The 20,420-nt window shown below is 45.2% G+C and overlaps 1 protein-coding gene across 1 annotated transcript; it reads left to right on the forward strand.

Moving 5' to 3' along the window:
* The first annotated feature begins 6,320 nt into the window (after positions 1-6,320).
* Positions 6,321-19,749, forward strand: LOC129344252 (histamine H3 receptor-like). The gene is made up of 3 exons (XM_055000816.1): positions 6,321-6,489; positions 15,002-15,168; positions 18,862-19,749. Exons 1-3 carry the CDS (start codon positions 6,360-6,362, stop codon positions 19,747-19,749), a joined length of 1,185 nt encoding a protein of 394 aa, XP_054856791.1. The 5' UTR covers positions 6,321-6,359.
* The last annotated feature ends 671 nt before the right edge of the window (positions 19,750-20,420 follow it).

The raw sequence follows: 20,420 nt of genomic DNA on the forward strand, positions 1-20,420 counted from the left end.
CTGGAGGAATTTTGCCATTTTCTGGGCATGGAGCAGGGGACACTGGGGGTATAGGGGGGAGGTAGTTGTGAATTTCCTGCATTATGCAAGGGGTGGAGTAGATGACCCTCGAGGTCCCTCCCAACCCTATGATTCTAGTCTCACTCAGGCAAGAGAGAGAGGGCTCCCAACACCTGTTACCCAGGAACTGAACTGAAGAGTTTTTGCATGCAAAGCAGTCTCTGCCACTGATCCATGCTTCCTCCAAAGTCTCTTGACTCTAAAGCTAAGACAACCCCATGCCTTGCAGGAGTTACGGGAGCTTTGCCATGCCTTCGTTCTTGTAAGCCTAGCCTGCTATGTGCCTTCTTTGACTCCCTGCAATGTCTTTGTGTTTTCTTCTTCTCTTTGGGAAGAAGTCTCGCTGTCTGCACTACAGCAGTGTCATTAGACCCTTAGAAAATCATCATTTAGGATATGTGGTGTATGAGTGGGTGTTCTAATGTTCATATCTTCCTAGCAGGTTTTTCTTTTTTTTTTATGTAACATTCAAAAACAGTCTCCCTTTTTGAGGCCCGGGGAATTGTAAGTGTGCTTTGCAAATCACAACAATAATAAATTGTTCCTTCAATGAACAGCTAGATGTGTTTTGCAAATCACAACAAGAAAACGTTCTGTCTGTGAACTGTTGGCCTATACGTTTTTTGCCTGCCTCCTTTTTCTGAGATGCTTCAGCTTCTGCCAGAAACTTAATCTTTAAACTTCTCATTCATCAGCCACACAAAAGCCCTCCTGTTGGCTGTACTATTAAATAGCACTGGATATGAAAGAGCAAATGCCAAAAAAAAGTTCATCATATAAGGCCTTCACACACTTCTGACAGAAGAGGCACACTCTTGTCTGAATTAAAGTTGGATAGACTCGAGACTCTCATACCCCACAGAGAAAAGATTTGCTTGTAGTGGGGATGAGAACTGGCCACCTTCAAGGAATCCTCTCTGAGGATTCTCTGCATAAGTCACTGTTCTGTGTGTACCTCCAGTTTGGAAGAAGCCAAGTCCTTAAAAATGTATCGTGCAGAGAAGCAGTTATGCACCTCTGCGTTTATGTGATTGGTGCATTCAAGGGCACCCGAATGCCAATATGCAGCAGAAATGACCGACTCCTAATGGAGGCTGATTAGGGAGGCTCGGCTGGCCTCTACCAGGGCCAGGGCCTTTTCGGTCCTGGCCCCAACCTGGTGGAACTCTCTGTCTGAGGACACTCAGCCCGCCAAGATCTTGTATCATTTAGGCAGGCCTGTAAGACAGAGCTGTTCCACCAGGCATACGTTGGAGGCTAATTTTAACCCATCATTGCCAAGCCTTCCACCGGTCTCCCACTACAAGGGGGGACCATCATTGCTGAGCCTTCCACCAGTCTCCCTCTACACTCCCGCTGGTTGCCCTGAAAGGGGCACAGTATTTTATCTGTTTTTATAATTGATTTTAAGCTATATTTTAATCAATGTTGTACCTTGCCCTGAGCCTGCTTGCGGGGAGGGCAGGTTAAAAATAAAATAAAATAAATAAATAGGAAGGCACAAGCAGTGACTCGGAAAGAGATACAACAGGCAGGCTCCTATGGTGGTGGCCAGTTCTGCAATCTGTCTGCATCAGGAGCAATGAAATGACCCAATTATGGCCAAAGCAGGGATGCAGCAGATTTGCCCTGGCCTCAGTGGAGACTGGTAGGCAAGAGGAAAGACCAGTGCAGCGATTCATGCAAAGACACAACTGGCAGGCTCCTCCAAGGATGGGTTGTTCCAGCAGCTCTCTGCCTCGACAGCAATTAACCGATCCTCTCACATCTGATGCAGAGACTGATCAAACTCACTTAACCTCAGCAGAGGTCACTGGTCATGTTAATTTGAGCTTCGGACTTCTCACGAACCCTCCGCTGTTTAATTATCCCTTGTGGCACCTCCAGCAGTATTGTTATGGAGCACAGTTTTGAGAATCGCTGGGTTTGAAGGGCGGGTGCTGAAAATGCCAAAAACACTTGTGGCAGACACGTCACTTAGAAGTGGATTTGGCAGGCATGCTTGTCGAAGCGAGATGAGCAATTCAGAGAAGCGATAATGGTGCGGCTGGGTACATCAACAACACTCGGTCTGAGGACAAGTCGGTTTGCCAGAGTTGTCTATAAGTGGTGGGAGGAAGCACGAGAAAAGGGCTTAATATTTGCCATTGGAACAGGGGTGTTATTCACAACCAAGAATCCCCAAAACATTCAGGACTTGTATTTGAAATGCCATGGTTTACTTTTAAGAGCAACTGCCCCCATGATGTGATAGGAGAGGGACTGGCTGTACAACCAATTCCTTCCCTCCCACAAGAGCCGGCCTTTACGGCTAACTGAGGCTTTGAGAAGACAGATGACAGTCAGAGAGACAGATCTTCCAGTCCCCACTTACCTGGGAGTGAGTCCCCTTGAACAGAGGCAGATATTTCTGAATAGAGATGACAAGAGCATGCCACTCTTCATCCACGAACCACTTACCACCACAATGTCCATTGCTTTGTTTGTTAGATAAATGTATGTACTTCTTTCCTGCCATTGTATTCCAGGAGATTTACAATTCAGAATAAATGCCTACAATGTAATACACACAAAGCAAAGGGAAAGGAGGACAGGAAGGGAAGAGGAAACGAACCAAATGCAGATATTTATTCATTCACTCACTCACTCATTCATTTCCCTGTTTATATCCCTCCCCCCTTCTCTCCAGTATGGACCCAGCGACTTACATCCTCTCTCTCTTCTCTGTTGTATCCGGTCTTGGGTCTGAATTATGTGGGATGCTGGGAGTTGTTTGAATGGAGCGCCTGGCATTTTTATATTTGAATTTTCAGCTGTGCAAGGGTCCAATTCTGATTCGAGGAAGTAAAATTAAGCTTTCCCACACACACTAATTTCCCAATCTGAAACAGCCCTGGTGAGTGGCTATTTGCATCTTTGGGGAAACATACAGGTACCCAAATGCAGAATCTTACAGAATAACAATGTCTTAATTCGGCATAAGCTTCCCTATATTGCAACTCACTTTTTCAGATGCAGCAAGTAAATCCTCACTATGCAGATCTTTTATATAGGAGGTTTGGGGGGGGGACCCAGTGGGGTAAAAGAGCCATGAAATGCAAGTACAGGGCAAAATCATATGAGCGATTCATAAACATCCCAAAATATTTTTGCTTGGAAGTCAGTCCCATTGGTTATATCACACCTCGAGGATGGCTTCTCTGAAGAAAAAGAACACACCGTGAAATCCTAAGAAGAATTACTCCAGTCTAAGCCCACTAGTTTCAATGGGATTAGACTGGAGTAACTCTTCTTAGGATTTCACTGACAACCACTACTGCAGGCAGTGGGGAAAGGACACCAACCACTGCACACTTCTACCATACCTCATTGAAATGAGTGGGAAACGGAGCAAGAGTTCTTTCCTACGTGTCAATTTGAAATGGTGTTTTTCCAGGAGAAGTTCCCGGTGCATCGATACAAAAAAAACTATCCTCAGCTCCAAGCCCACAAGCACTGAAAGTCAATTTCTTCATTTCTACCCAAGTGAGACAACATAAAACAGGAGTCTGGTGGTACATTAAAGACTAACAAAAGGTATTCCAGCACATTTTGATTCATTTCAGGCTCATTTCAGGCAGGCCCAACATGCATTGAAAGTGCATTATCCAACGTGTGCGGAATCAGCCGGTACATTCCCATTTGGATCCCTAGATGCTCCTTTTTCCTCCTGATGAAGAATCGTTTGGATCAGGCCCTCCTCTTCTTCCTTTTTTTTTTTTAAAAAAAAGCAAAAGTAAAATCTTTTGTTAGGTTCCCATTTAGTTCATCATATCTGTTGCATGGAAGAAAGTTAGAATATTGGCTTAAGAACTGCCTGACATGTAAAAGAGTTTTGGACATTGTGCTCTTTTGGCATCTGTCGCAGATTATGTACAAAGCTGACCTGGCTTGGTACAAGCCATTCCCTGCTTCTTTGGACAGAGGAGATGTTTATTATTTGTTGTATATGACCACACACTGAATAAACTATAGTAAAAAAAAGTATTCCTGCATAAGCTCACCCTATTGCATACATAGTGGGGCAACAAAATCAATTAACCCAAATGTTAACAATAATGAGGAACCCAAGTTGGCTCTAACCATCCCCAGGTAGCCTTTAGCCTTTTAAAGAGGCAGTACAGAATAGTCTTCCTGCAACATAAGTAGTAGTAGTAGTAGTAGTAGTAGTAGTAGTAGTAGTAGTAGTAGTAGTAGTAGTAGTAGTAGTAGTAGTAGTAGTAGTAGTAGTAACAACAACAACAACATTCGATTTATATACTGCCCTTCAGGATGACTTAACACCCACTCAGAGTGGTTTACAAAGTATGTTATTATTATCCCCACAACAAAACACCCTGTGAGGTGGGTGGGGCTGAGAGAGCTCTGAGAGAGCTGTGACTGACCCAAGGTCACCCAGCTGGCTTCAAGTGGAGAAGTGGGGAATCAAACTCAGCTCTCCAGATTAGAGTCCCACGTTCTTAACCACTACACCAAACTTGGCTCTGTTCTACCAATGGAAGAGCCATTTAAGTTGGAGGAAAGCTTTAAATATGAGCCAAAAGGAAGGTGGGCTATAAATATTTTAATTAACGGAGTTCTCTCAGTTGAGTGGTAGGATAGGGGCAGGATCCCCCCACCATCATCAAATAGCACATATTAAAATATATGTTTGGGAGAAGAAATGTCTTTACATTTACCAAAAGATACAGATGCATCTAAATCGGCCAAGTGAGTTCTGGTTGTGTCTCTATTATCTCCCCCTGGAGCTAACAAAATGTATATGTGTATGTGGGGGGCCGGGAGGTGGTAATAGAGGTAAATATGGTGATGTAAATGCTAGGAGATCCGATCACAGACCTCTGGTGCAAAGAAGAACAGCCGTCTTTGGGCACCTTAAAAACAGGCAAGTTTTTATTTGTAAGGTCTACGTAGTTTGGCCTCGAGGCGCAAGAAGGAACCAAGTGTCCCTGCTTAACATGTTAGACATATCTCTATTGGCTCCCAGACGGGCCGTTTACACTGCTGTTTTTAATTCTTTAATTGCATTTTTATTGCCCACCTCCAAGGAGCCTTAAGAAGTGCGCATGACCTCTCCCTCCCCCAAATGTATCTGTACAATGACATTGCAGGATAGGATGGGCTGAGAAAGAATTCAGAGCAAGGAGATAATTTCAAGTTCGTTGCAGTGTTGGTCTGCAGTAGAACGGTAGGATTTGAGTCCAATGGTCCAGTACAGATGAACAAGAAGAAGAAGGGAGCTTTGGCTCCGGAAAGCCTATACCCTGAAAACGTTGCTGTTCTCTAAGGTGCCACTGGTGGGAAGCCATGTTGGTCTGTAGTAGAAGAGCAAGATTCGGATCCTGTAGCACCTTATAGACCAACCAGATTTCCAGAATATGAGCTTTCTAGAGGTGCCAATGGACTCAAATCCTGTGGCAAGGAGAAGATTCGAACCCAGATCTTCTCCAGTCCTTACTACGTTGCCCCCACACGACTTGCCTTTTCAAAAGCCTTCACGGGATCAACCCCCCACCCCTTCTCCATCCACCCCCAGTTGCCTGAGAAAGGAGCCTCGCCCCTCCCGCTGCATTTGGGGGCGTTCCTCATTGGACACTCTGAATCACTTCGCACCTGGCAAAAATCTTTGCGCTCTGAATTAAAAACCTTCTCCGGGAAGCCCCTTTGCCAGCTCCCAGACCGAAAGCTGGTGACTCTAGGACGACGGGGCACCGCTTCGGGGGCTGAACCAAGTCCAGCCACTTCCATCCCTTCCCGGGGATGCTAAGCTAGGAGCGCGCAAGCGATTTTCTCTCCCTCGCTCTACTTCACTTCTTTTCCCCTCCCGTCCAAATGTCTGCCCTCCCCGACTAAAGTAGAGAAGGGTGACTCACTTCGGAAGCCCAAGGGGAAGAGCTCCCGCGCTCTCGCTTCGCTTTCCAGTCTGAAGAAGGAAGGAAGCGTTGACTCCCCAAACCTTCTACCCTGGAAAGCTTGTTGGTCTCCGAGGACCAAAATCTTGCCATTCGCTTTCCCGGGAGCCGAACCTGGAGTTTCTTAGCAAAGGGATGTAATAAAAAAAAAGACCCTCCAAACCTCACGATCTTTCCCCGCCGAGCCTTTTCTCAGCTGCTGCCGCGATGTCCGAAGAGCTTCTGGGTTTCAATTTCTCCAGCCGTTCCTCAGCCTCGCTGGGCAACGAATGCGCGGCCGGAGAGGAGCGCCTCTTTCAGCACCACGGACAGTTCTCGGCGCCCGTCTCCATCCTCCTGGCCGCCCTGATGGGACTGGTCGTGCTCACGACGGTGCTGGGCAACGCCTTGGTCGTCTTGGCTTTCGTGGTGGACAAAAGTCTGCGCACCCAGGGGAACTTCTTCTTCCTCAACTTGGCTATTGCGGATCTGTTAGTGGGTGAGTACAGCCCCGGGACGGGGCTTGGGGAGATGCAGAAGGGGAGCTACTGCTAGGAAAGATCCAGAGGAGTTAGCCGTGTTAGTCTGTAGTAGCAAAATCAAAAAGAGTCCAGTAGCACCTTTAAGACTAACCAATTTTATTGTAGCATAAGCTTTCGAGAATCAAGTTCTCTTCATCAGATGCCTGATCAAAACTGGGCAGATACAGAAGAGGAGGGGGGAAGAGAGAGAAAGAGAGGAAAGAAGGGGGCATTTTCCAACGGGAGGCTGCTGAATTGGAATTCATATGCAAATTTGACTCTGTCAAGCTGGGACTGAATAGAGACTATGAATGGTTATCACATTATCACAGGTAACAGATTCTCTTTACAGAGGCGTGATCTGGGGGAGCCCAGTGACGCCTGGTGTGGGCTTTCGGGGACCACAGTTCTCTTTGTCAGGTGCAGCTGGCAGGGAGAGCTGTGGTTACCGAAGGCTTATACTACATAGGAACTGGATACCTTCACTGCTACAAACTAATACAGCAAACTGACTGCACACCAAAAGGAGATGTTTACATTTCCAAGCAAAGGAATGTTTTGATAGCCTCCATGCTAATTGCATTCTGTCCCCTTGTGATTTATGACCCCTTCTTTCCTCTCTTTCTCTCTCTTTCCCCCTCCTCTTCTGTATCTGCCCAGTTTTGATCAGGCATCTGATGAAGAGAACTTGATTCTCGAAAGCTTATGCTATAATAAAATTGGTTAGTCTTAAAGGTGCTACTGGACTCTTTTTGATTTTGCTAGGAAAGAGGAGGCTAGAGGGTCATAGGACGTAACTTTTCCTCTAGATCCACAGTTGTCCGCTCTGGCCGGCAGCAGTTTGCCAGGGTTTCCAGTGCAGAGAGGTATTTTCAGGTAGGTAGCCATGTCAGTCTGCAATATTTGAGTGCAGTGGCAGCTTAAAGACCAACCAGATTTTTCAAGGGTGTAAGTTTTCAAGAGTCACAGCTCCCTTCTTCAGATACAGGCAGCAGAGCTACCTGTGGCAGCTTAGAGACCAACAAGATTTTCAGGGTATAAACTTTGAAGAGTCATAGCTCCCTTCTTTGGATTTCTGGAGAAGGGAGCTTTGGCTCTCGAAAGCTTATACCCTTAAAAAATCTTGTTGGTCTCTAACAGTGCAATCCTAAACAGTAACTCATCTTAGGATTGCACTACATAGTGCCACTGGAATCAAATCATGCAGCACAGACAGGATTTTCCACGGACCTGTTTTTTGGCTCTCTGGGACAACCAGTTGGCTGCTGCATGAAACATGAGACTGGACTAGATTGACCATCGGTCTGATCCAGCAGAGCTCTTCTTGTATTCTTATTACCTGTGACCTGAAAGGTTGTGGTTTTCAGGCAGAGCACGCACTTGTCATGAAGAAGGTGCCTCCCAGTTACATCTCCCGGCACTTCCAGTTAAAATTTTCAGACAGGAGGAGATGTGAAAGGACTCTGCCAGATACCCTAAAATGTCACTGCTGGTCAGAGTAGACCATATTGATTGTGATAATGATCTGACTCAACAAAAGACAGCTTCATGGTGTTATTTATGCCTTATTTATAGTCTGTCTTTATCGCTGAGACTCAAGGCGGATTACACAGGATAAGTCAATACAATCAACAACTGAGAGATTCAATAAACAAGACTGCTGCCTTAGCAGCTCCAATATGTATAGCAGCAGTATTTACAACCGTCTGCATTTATAGATGCTGTCAGAAAAATAAGATAATTAGCCTTTCCTCTCTAGCATTTTTTTTCCTAAAAGTAGCTCCTCATTTTGCAAACAGCTTTATAAATATCTTTCTATAAGATAAATATTTTCTTTTTAAAAAAAAAACAAATATTGATCCCTCTTTGCTGAGAATATGGGAGGGCATGTGTCAATGCTGGAGCATCTGTCTTACATGTGCAGGGCCCTAGGTGCAACCTCCAGTTTAAAAGGTCAGATAGGAAGTAATGTGAAAGACACACCTGAGACCCTGGGACATCACTGACGGTCAGACATTGCCAATACTGGTCCTGATTAATGATCTGACTCAATGTAAAGCAGCCACATGTATTTTCTAGGGATCAAGTGTCCGGCTTGTTTACTGAATATTGGGGGGGGGGCTGTTTTGCATGCAGAAAGTTCCCCGTTTCAATTTCCAGTTAAAGCTATCAGGTAGGCGATATGAAGAATCTCTGCTTAAGATCCTGGAAAGCTATAGAGTGGACGCTACTGACCTTGGATAGACCAGTGGCTGAAGTCACTATAAAAGGCAGCTTCACGTGTCCAACTGGAAATGCAATTTTTGATTTTTGTTTTATTAAGCTTATAGCCCGCTCTCCCTGCAAATGGGCTCAGAGCAGGTAACAACATCAGTTAATACAGATAAGGATAAAATGACAGCAACATAGAACAAGATCCATTAGAACTGTAAATACAATAAAACAGCCTCTCAGTGTGGTGCTCAGCATTGCACAACCCCTACAATCTGATCCCGCCCTCGGAGGGGTGGGGGCGGGGGTGGCAAGCTGTAAAAAACAGACAACACGACCAGGGGGGAGATCAAGGGATAGAACTTGGGAATTTCTCCCTGCAACATACAGGCTTCATACATGTATAAGAACATACACTTCATACCAAGCCAGACTGTCAATACATCTAGCCCTGATGTCTACTCTGGGCTGGTATAACATTGTGGGATCTCAAGCAGAGAAGATCTCCCCCTCCCGCAGTTACCTGAGATGCCTTTCATTGGACGTGCCAAAGATTATACCGGGCATCTCCACTTGTTTCATCATACAGCTTTGGGCAAGTGTCTCCACCTGTTAATTGACCATAATTTGACATTTAGCTGATTGGTGTGATGGTGCCCTCAAGTCACAGTTGACTTATGGCAACCCCTGGTTGGGTTTTTGTGGCAAGAGACTGACAGAGGTGGTTTGCCATTGCCTGGCTCTGCAACCAGGGTCTTCATTAGAGGTCTCCCATCCAATTACTAACCAAAGCCAACCCTGCTTAGCTTCTGAGATGTGACGAGCTCAGGCTCACCTGGGCTATCCAGGTCAGGACATTTAGCCAAGAATAATTAACCTTTTAAAAAATCTATCACCAGCTCCAACAGGGCTCCCATTTAACCCAATAAAATATTTTAATCAATTAATTTAGTTGATTAATTGATCAAAATATTTTAGTGGGTTAAAGCTTAATTATTCTTAGTAGTTGGCAGGTGGTGAGATCTTCTCTTAGAGGAGGCATTCCTCTTTTTCCCCTGGAAAAGAAAGCATGTCTCTTCTGAAATGGAGCCCGCTATGACGCATTGTGCACATTACCTACAAACACAACGTGCCTCAATTAAATCTTCACCGATGTCTATGATCAACTAACTGATTAAATTTAGTTTTTATTAGCTGCATGAGGAAGATGGTAACAAAGATATGCTTCAGTAAGGCGAAGCATAAAGCATTTTGCTATGTGGACGTGTGACTTGGAGAAAAACGGTGACCATCTGTAGGTTGGATCCAGACCCGATGTTTCAACAGATAGAAGTACTCCCCACATGATTGTGTCATCTTCTGCAACACGTATTCCTGGGGAAGAAGAGACCATCAGGAACAGGATTTCAGGGGGGCGTTTGGGGCTGGCATAGGAAGTGGGAGGCGGGGTAAAAATGGTGCTCTGCTGGTGGAATTCCTTGCAACGGCAGAAACATGAATCTGGATCCAAGCCAGTGTTTAGACTGTACTTACTCTGTGCAGAGTTGTCCTGCAAAGCTAGTCAGGGTATCAATGGTATCTCTTTGGCCTTGTCTCTTTCAGCATCGGTTTAGTTCCCCATCACTAAAGAGATGAATAATGACTTGCCTCACCGGGGTATTGCGAGGACAAATAAGAAGGGGAAAGCTTTTTTTGTTGTTGTTGCACAAATGTTATATAAATGATCAACAACAGCAGATATCGTTAATGACCATAGGCATACTCGGTTTGCGGTCACCGTAAGCTTAAATTGACTTCAAGCTGATGATAAATTGCTTAAAAGCTGCTTTTTGTTTTCAGTTGCAATCTAAATGGACTGCAATATCCGGAAGCAGGAAGGACTTTCTCCCTTCGGGTTTGCTCAGCGGGGAAAGCTGGTTTCTTACCTTCTGGGCAAGGCATGAAAGCCGTCCACGGCTTGAACCATCCGAGCAAGCGATAAATGAAATACTTGAGCAAGGGACGTTTCACTTGGTCGGTGTCTGTGCAAGAAGCTCGAGGAAACAACCTGAGGTCTCGGGGCGGGGCGGGGAGGTAGATGTGCAGGGCCATATTATTCATAATGTTGACTAGATTGACGCTTAGGGGCCCTGCAGGGACTAGGGGTCCATCAATTTTTTTGCTGAGGCACAGTTACCTGTGCCCTAGGGCTACAGTGGTTAAAGGCACTTTACACTCCGCACCGTAGCAATATGTATACATATATATTTATCCATATATATACTCTCATAAGCAGGGCTTTTTTTCTGGGAAAAGAGGTGGTAGAACTCAGTGAATTGCCCGCACAGGGGGCAACTCTTGGCAGGAGGTAGTGCCCCTGGTACCACATGCTCCCAGGACTACACAATGACATCACTTTGAGTCAGCTGGAACAAGGGGGGAGTTTTTTAAAGTTTAAATCACCCTCGGTCACATGGCTGGAGCAGCACGGAGGGCTATCTAAACTCCCTCTGTCTGGAGATCAGGAGGCGGGGCCACCAGCCATGTGACCATTTTCAAGAGGTGCCGGAACTCCGTTCCACCGTGTTCCAGCTGAAAAAAAGCCCTGTTCATAAGTATATATGAATATAATTCTATGGATACAGGGCTGTGTACTGTGGTTTAGTACCTGCCATACCAGGGTCAGGCTGTCAGCTGCAGCGGAGTGAAAGATCGAAGTACCAGAGGGGGTCCAAAATACCTGAAAGCCCAGGGGCCCGGCCATGGGTTAATATGGCCTTGTAGCTGTGTTGATCTCTAGTAAAAGAGCGAGATGTAGGTCTTTAGGATGCTACCGGACCCCAATCTTGCTCATTTGAGGTCTGGATTTCATGTCAGTCTGTATTTTGCAGGGCAGGAATTGCTTCAGAAATGGGTTTGTTTCACTTCCACCTTCCGACTGGGATCTCCATTCCTAACTGAAAAAGGGAGTCTGACTCTCAAAAGCTTATACCATGGAAATCTTGTTGGTTTTTAAGGTGCTGCTGGGCTTGAAACTTGCTTTACCACTACCAAACATCCCTCTGGGCCTGGTACAGTTTGTACATGCTCACACCCACAATATTGTTGGTTCTCAAACTGTGGACTAGGGTTGCCAGCCTCCAGGTAGTGGCTGGAGATCTCCCGGAATTACAACTGGTCTCCAGGCCACAAAGATAAGTTCACCTGGATAAAATGGCTACTTTGGGGGGTGGGCTCTATGGAATTATGCCATGCCAAGGTCCCTCCTCAAATTCCAGTTTCTCCAGGTTTCACCCCCTAGATCTCCAGGAATTCCCCAACTTGGAGCTGGCAACCCTACTGTGGACATAAAAGTTGGGGAGTGGGTGACAAGTGATTAGAGTGTTGGACTAAGATCTGGAAGACCCAGATTCAAACTTCCACTCTGTCATGGAAGCTTGTCAGATGAATTTGGGCCACTCACTCACTCTGTTGTTTCAAGAATAAAACGGAGAAAGAAAGAGCTGTTAGGAGCTGTTTTTGGTCCCCAGTGGAGACAAAAGCAAGGAATAAATAAATCAAAATTTGAAAAGGCTAGGAGGGAAAAAGAGAAGGGTGAGTTGCAAGGAAAGACTTGGGGAAGACTCAAGGGCAAAACTGGGTTTGCCTATGAATGATGTGGGAAATTGCCTTGGACCACAGCTTGTAGCTGAGTCAAGCTATCATCAATATATCTAATTCTCAGCTTGGCCAAATCTGTGAATGCTTATATGGCAGAGACGTGAACAGACAAGGTTCTACAAACCTGAAAAATGGCCCAGGCTTACAGAAAAATCTGATTTAAAAAAAAATAGGGAAGTTAAATCCCCCCCCCAAATAATAGAAACAGCACCTGTAGTTTTATGAAATTAGTGCCCTTAGTAGCAATTGCTAGGGAATCACAACAGGATTTCCCACTTTTAAACCTTGGTTTGTCAGTAAAAGGCGGGGGGAGGGGGCAGGGACATTTCCAAGGCTGTTTTGGCCCTTGGTGGTGGTGGAGAGTGCCCTCAAGTCATAGCTGACTGAAGGCGACCTCCTGGTATGGTTTTCATGGCCATTGCCTGCCTCTGCAACCCTGGTCTTTGTGGGAGGTCTCCCATCCAATTACTAACCAAGGCCAACCCTGCTTAGTGTCTGAGATCTGACAAGATTGGGCTCACCTGGGCTATCCAGGTCAGGGTGTTTCGGCCCTTGAGGGAGGACATCACAGGAGGACTTATCGCAGCAGCCACCAAGCAATTTCATAGCACCAGACTTGCCTGACTCACCTAAGCTGGGCTGCTTGCTACTGTCCAACTGCAGCAACCCCATGAAAGCCAGTGTTGTGTAGTGGTTAGCGTTTCAGACTAGGATCTGGGGGACCCAGGTTCGAATCACCACTCTGCTGCAGATGCTCCCCAGGTGACTTTGAGACAGATACAGCTTTTCAGCTTAACTTACCTCTCAAGGTTGTTGTGGGAATAAAGTGGAGGAGAGGAGTTTGATGTAAGCTGCTTTAGGTCCACATTGGGAAGTAAGGCAGGGTCTACGTGCAGTAAATTAATAAATACAGCCAAAGGCAGGAGGGCAGATGAAATGTAGGTTGGTGGGTGAGTGGTAAGAGAGAAGGAAGCAGAGAAAGGGGAGAGACTATGGGAGCTTTCTGGGAAAGAAGAAATAGTGTGGGGAGATACACCCCACAACTCCGTGAGGGTCCCCTGCTTGTACATAGAGAAACACTAAACATGAAATATAAAACCTGGTCAGTGCTCACCGATGTGAGATTCTTGCATTTTATATTGGAGCAAGGGAAAGCAAAGTGGAGTGACCTGGCAAGGAACTCCAGGTCCTAAACACGGCATTAACTTTAGAAGAGGGTCCCACGCCAAAAAGTCTAAAAACCGCTGCCATACATTTAATCTCATGAAACTATTCTGCCTCTTTACTAGAATGAAATAATCCCCCTCACACTCTCCAGGCCTCAGTAGATGGTGCTAATACTCCCCAATATAAAAGAACGAGACAGTCATATAAAGAAAAAGACCATATACAGAGAATACTAAAGGGTTTTGTTTTGTTGCCTTGCGTTTCAGCAGGTGCAGCTCCATTTGATAAATCCCTTGTTCTAGCTCAGATCTGAGGTTAAAGAATTCCAGAATATCTAACCCAGTGCACAAGGTATTGCTAAATACCTACAATTGCTTAGATTATAAGTCAGTTCAAACATGATATTGTGCAGATGCTGGTACAGGACACACCACTATACCAACTCTGAACTTGGTTTACATGGGCAAAATTAATAGCTGCCCATAAATGTGCCTTCTCCATGGTGGCCCCCAGTTTATGGAATGGTCTACTAGAGGAGGTTAGGAAAGCTCCCATTCTCCCGGCCTTCCGCACACAATGCAAAACTGAATTATTCAAGAGGGCTTTTTATTCAGGGATAGGAAGGGACCGCAGACTTTACTTCTATTGCTGTAAATATTGAGGCATCATAGACTTCACCACTGTTACTATAAGTATGATCCTAAAGGGTAGTTCTATGTTGTTTAATATGTCAGTCGCAGAATTGCTTACGCTCCGTTTCAGCATTTCTTCAGCTCTGTACTGGATTTCTGCTGGTTTTTAAATCTTTGCAAATTTTCACATATATACTCATTACATGTTTATTGAAATGTCTTTGATATTGACTGTACTGACTCACACTGTAAATTTAGTTATTTATTTAATTTATAATGTATAGTCCGCTCTCTCCACAAGTGGGCTCAGAGCAGATTAACAGCATATAAATATAAATAATAAAACAACCGGTAGCAATCATATGAATAGAGCGATAAAAACATGCTAAGACAGCCCACATTGCACCCTACATCTAACGTCCTCAAGATCTGCGAGGAAGGGTGACAGAGATTTAATAAATACAGGTTGGGGCACATATTCTTCCCCCCACTGGGAGGGGCAGGTTGGATTATCCGCCTGCTTCAATCCCCATAAACCTGGTGGAACATCTCCATTTTAGAGGCCCAGTGAAATTTCGCTTGTTGAGACTGGGCGAAAATTCTCTTGTTGAGACCGGGTGAAATTTCTCTTATTGAGACTGGACGAAAATTCTCTTGTTGAGACCGGGCCTCCATGGACAGAGAATTCCACCAGGTTGGTGCCAGGACCGAAAAAGCTCTCTTATAATCAGCCTTGTATAATCCACCTTGAGTCTCAGCAAGAAAGGCGGACTATCAATAACGTAAATACATTTTAAAAAATGTTTTGACATATGATGATTTATCTGCTCTCCATCCACAGGTGGATTTTGCATTCCTCTCTACATCCCTTACATTCTGACGGGGGAATGGAAGTTTGGGAAAAGCCTGTGCAAACTCTGGTTGGTGATGGATTATCTGGTGTGCACAGCCTCCGTTTTCAACATTGTCTTGATCAGCTTCGACAGGTTCATCTCTGTTACCAAAGCAGTAAGAGAAATTACTTTCTATTGAACGACACTTCTGACACCGAGCCTCCTACGCTGTTTCCGACAAGGGCAGCTCATGCGCTTGTTGGAAGGAGACGCAGCACTGATACTAAGAGAACATAGCTTTTATCTTTTTGTGTCAGTCATCTCTTTTCTTCTTCGTTGACTCCATCACTAAACAAACCATCTAATTAACATTCAGCAGATCCTTCTGTTTTTGCCAATATCAGTGCAGAATCCCCCGTCCCGCTCCAATTTTGCTAGTATCTAAGTGGTTTAGGTGACCTTTAGGGAACCCTAGTGGGGTGAGCAATGTAGTTTCCATAGATGCCAACATTAGACTTGCGTTATTGAGCAGACAACTTTGTTTGGTGGTCTTTCATGAAAGGAACTGGTTGTACTACATTTCTCATATTTTCCCCAGTGCTTTGATTCACGGTGCCGCTCTATTTTCCTCTAAATGTGCACGACCGATGATAACAAGCAGGCACGCAGAGCAGCTTTGATTTTGTTTGGGGAAATATGCCGACCTCCTCCCAGCCCTCGGCCCTGCGACAGACACAGGCGTGCAAGATCAGAACGCAAAGTTGCTTAAGAGCTTAGCTTCTACCCACATGCAATTAGTGCTTGAGCACAAAAACAGCCCTGAGAAGTCACTTATGGAAGTAAGAGACACATTGAATTTTAAAGAGGCTTCTTGAATCCATTGGTGCCGTAACCTGCAGCTAAAGAATCAGAGAGCTAATTAAATCAAGCATGCCATCTTCCTCGCCGTACATACACAATCAACACTGGGACTTCCTGGGCCCATACCTTTCAAAGCTCACCTGTCGTCATTCCGCACCTGTCAACGGCACGCAACTTCTCCTACTCTAAACCCCATGTGAGGCTTTCCCCCTCCAGTCATGATCAGCCCGGATCACATAGTCTGTGTCTCTTCCTTCAGCTACTTAAGACTTCAAATTCCAGTGGGGCGGTTGTGTTAATCTGCCGCGGCAACGAACAAGCCTCAAAGCCTAATTTATTGAAGCAGTTTGTATTCGTGGGCTGGAGTGAACTGCATTATCTGACTTGCGAATCCTCAGCTTCGCTGTCTGCAAAGACGGCATTGTTGTAACTAATTTGAAGCCCTCATCAAAGCTCCCCCCCCCCCGTTTTTATAATAATAATAATAATAACATTCAATTTATATACTGCCCTTCAGGACAACTTAATTCCACACTCAGCAGCTTACAAAGTGCGTAATAATAATAATAATAATAATAATAATAATAATTTATATAGCGCCCTTCAGGACAATCACCCTGTGAGGTGGGTGGTGCTGAGAGAGCTCTGAGAGAGCTGTGACTGACCCAAGGTCACCCAACTAGCTTCAAGTGGAGGAGTGGGGAATCATATCCAGTTGTCCAGATTAGAGTCCTGCCGCTCTTAATCACTACACCAAACTGGATCTCCACTCCAGGTTGGGTGGCACATCTGCTTTTGCTGCTGTACATAGGGCACTTGTATGCTGTCTGTTCATGAATCGTTTTGGCGGCAGGGGTGAGCATAGAAAACGACCTAATATCGATTGAGATCTCTCACAGGAACATACACTGCCTTATACTGAATAGGACCCATGGGTCCATTAAGGTCAGTAATGTCTACTCAGACTGGCAGTGGCTCTCCAAAGTTTCCAATAGAGATTTTCACATCACCCTTCTGCCTTTTAACTGCAGGTGCCATGGATTGAACCTGGGACCTTCTGTATGCCACACAGATGCTCTACCCTTGAGCCATGGGTTCCTCCCAAAGCTGGAAGAGGTGCCACTCTATAGATGAGAATCAATTGTAGCAGACTATGGCCATCTGGAAGAAAGATCACCCCTAATATCCCCTTCTTCCTATAAGACTAACAAAATTTGTGGTAGGGTATGAGCTTTCATGAGCTCACAGCTATCTGAAGAAGTGAACTGTGACTCACAAAAGCTCATACCGTACCACAAATTTTACTGGTCTTACAGGTGCTACTGGACTCATGCTCTTTTCTGCTGCTAGACAGAATAACATGGCTACCCATCTTGAGCTATCCCTTTCTTCCCATAAAAGAGCAGTGATGCTTTCCTCTGCTCTAAGCATCGATCACTTCACTTCTGACATCAGCAGCCATTAAGCCAAATTGCACTGCTGTCCATAATCCCCGAAGAAACACAGTGACATATACAAAACAATGGGCACATGGGACCAGGCAATGTCTAAGCTGTGACCACCAGACTTTAAAACTCCTGGTCTCAAGACACCTCTCTTGCCTTGGCTGGAGAGGAGAAAGTGGTTAGAGGGAGCTTCCCCCTCCCCTCCCGTAATACTAGGACGCAGAAAGGTAACCGATGGAAATTGTTGGGAAATAGGTTCGAGACAAAGGGAAATACTTCTTTACTCAATGAGCAATTAAACTGCGTAATTCACTGCCAGTGGAGGTAGTGATGGCCACAGATAATTTTATAAGGGTGTTAAAGTAGATTCACGGAGGAGAGATCCCATCAATGGCTACTAGACTGAAGCCTCCATCTACAGAGGCAGAAAACCTCTGAATTCCCAATACAAGTACCTTGACCTGTATAGCCCATGAGAGTCTGATCTCATGAGCTCTCGGAAGCTAAGCAGGGTTGGCCTTGGTTAGTGATTGGATGGGAGACCTCCAACAAAGACCAGGGTTGCAGAGGCAGGTGATCAAACCACCTCTGTTAGTCTCTTGCCATGAAAACTCCACCAGGGGTCACCGTAAGTCAACTATGATTTGAGGGCAGGATTTTATTCATCCAATGCAAGGAGGCAGCACTAGTCTTAACCAGCAGAGCTCTTCTTACGTTCTTCTGCCCCCTCATTTCTATGGAGGTGTAAAAACCTTATTATTTTGGAAGCTGGTAGATTAACTGAATTGATTTCTATCATGGTGTAATTTAATTTCCTTGCTGCTGGATGATAAGTGTATTGCTTTTATTATTCTTTAGTAGTTGTTGTCAATCTTCTGTTTTGGTTCAGCTACTCTCAGCTGCCTTTCAGTTCTGAAAGGCATGATAAGTCAATTTTTGTCTTTTGAGTGTGTGTATGGTATACACTAGAGATGGGCACGAACCAAAATATGAATCAAAGTTCGTGACGAACTGGGCAGGCTTGTGGTTCACAAACCGGTGGTTTGTCAGAACCCCTTTCTGATGAACCGCCACGAACTTTAGGCTGGTTCATTTGGTTCATTTTTTGGTTTGTCACTGCAGACAGCCTGGCACCAATCAATCAGTTTCCTAGGCAACAGGGGATGGACTTCCTGCAGACCTTCTGCTGATCTGAAAGTGGCCTTCTGCTGACCCGGAAGTGACAATTTGCTGACCTGGATGTGACATTTTCCCGAACCAAACAAACCGGTTCACGAACTGGGCCAGGTTCATGAAAGTTTGTGGTTCATGAAATGCGACGATCCACAAACTACATGGTTCGGGGTTTTTTTCCAGTTTGTGCCCATCTCTAGTATATACACACACACACACAAATGCACACACTTAAAAACTTCCTTGAACTATTTCAGTAGAAAGTCTGGTTGAAAGCTACTTCAACATATACATACAAATTAAAGCTTCTCTCTAGGCATTTCCACTTCAGGATAGGTAAGTCAGTGCTAGCCTAATGTCTGATAATTTTTTCCTGCCTCTTCTCCTAGGTCAGTTACCGAGCCCAGAAGGGTATGACCCGGAATGCAGTAGTAAAAATGGTGATGGTGTGGCTAGCAGCTTTTCTCCTCTACGGTCCTGCCATCATCAGCTGGGAGTACATTGCTCAGCGCAGCATCCTTCCCGAGAAAGAGTGTTACGCGGAGTTCTTCTACAACTGGTATTTTCTCATGATCGCCTCCACCATCGAGTTCTTCACCCCTTTCATCAGCGTCACTTACTTCAACTTAAGCATCTACTTCAACATTAGGAAGCGGACGCCCGTCAGAACAGGGAATCTCCCGCCAGGCCAAGAGCACTGCGAATTACGCTCCCAAGGGAAGAAACGAGAACATGCCGTGTTTTTCGTGAAACCGACCAACAGGAAAAGAAGCCAGAAGAGGTCGAACAGCCTCTCACCCGCCAGGCCTGCAACCTCTGGCCTTGATGACCACAATTCGGAAAGACCATCTGTAGACTTTAACATCACTCAAGACCTCCCACCTTTGCAAGTGGATGTTCAGACCAAATCACCATGGGACAGTTTCTACAAAGCTCTCGAGAGCATTTCCACCTCCACAAAGAGGACGGATGTCGCCAACACTATGGCTAGCAGGTTTCGGCTTTCCCGGGATAAACGGGTAGCCAAATCCTTAGCAATCATTGTCTGCGTTTTCGGCTTGTGTTGGGCACCCTACACACTCCTGATGATCATCAGAGCAGCTTGCCATGGACAATGCATCCCTCACGCTCTCTACGAGGCGTCGTTTTGGCTCCTGTGGCTGAATTCGGCCATTAACCCCATCTTGTACCCGTTGTGCCACATGAGCTTCAGAAAGGCTTTTTTTAAACTGTTGTGCCCTGGCAAGGCTAAAATTCACCCAAATATGTTTACATGAGGAAGTGTACTGTGAGAAAGCAAGTTTTACAGTGGTTCTGTTTTGCTTCTAAGAAGAACACCAGCCAGGTGCTCATCTAGAGTAAAGACCAGACCACGTTAAAAAGCTGCCCTTCAAACATTCTGTACTGAAATATATGTAAATCCAGGGAGAATACTGCTTTAAAACACAAAGCTCTGCTAACGAGACCTTGCAATGCAAGCATAAAGCATGAGAATTGACTCATCCAGGCCTGCAAAGGAAAGTCAACATGTCTTCTTCTTGATAGCTCCCAGACTCTGTTCACGATAAAAACTTAGGGGTATGTTTAAGAAGTCTGAAACTGCCAGCAACCCGCTGGTTGTCCAAACTGGAGTCTTAGCTCTTAAGAACAGTCACAGCAGTCATTTCAAATTGAACCTCTGTTATAATTTCGGCAGGGAGACTGCCAAAAAGTTTTTTAAAAAAAGATGACTTCTATGGATTTAAAAATGCTGCATTTTTTCCACTTCATAGCACATGGATTTAAGAACAGAAAGAAAAAATCTGCCTGACATCCCAGACACGCACATTCTACGTGTTCCAATGTGTTTTGCAAAGATTTCTTTATTCTTTTCAGCGTGGCAGTTCTACGAGCACATCTTCCACTATGCACTAGTGGGTAACATAACCAAAACCGACATTGCACCACT

This window comes from Eublepharis macularius, chromosome 16 (genome assembly GCF_028583425.1).
Source record: "Eublepharis macularius isolate TG4126 chromosome 16, MPM_Emac_v1.0, whole genome shotgun sequence".
Lineage (NCBI taxonomy): Eukaryota > Metazoa > Chordata > Lepidosauria > Squamata > Eublepharidae > Eublepharis > Eublepharis macularius.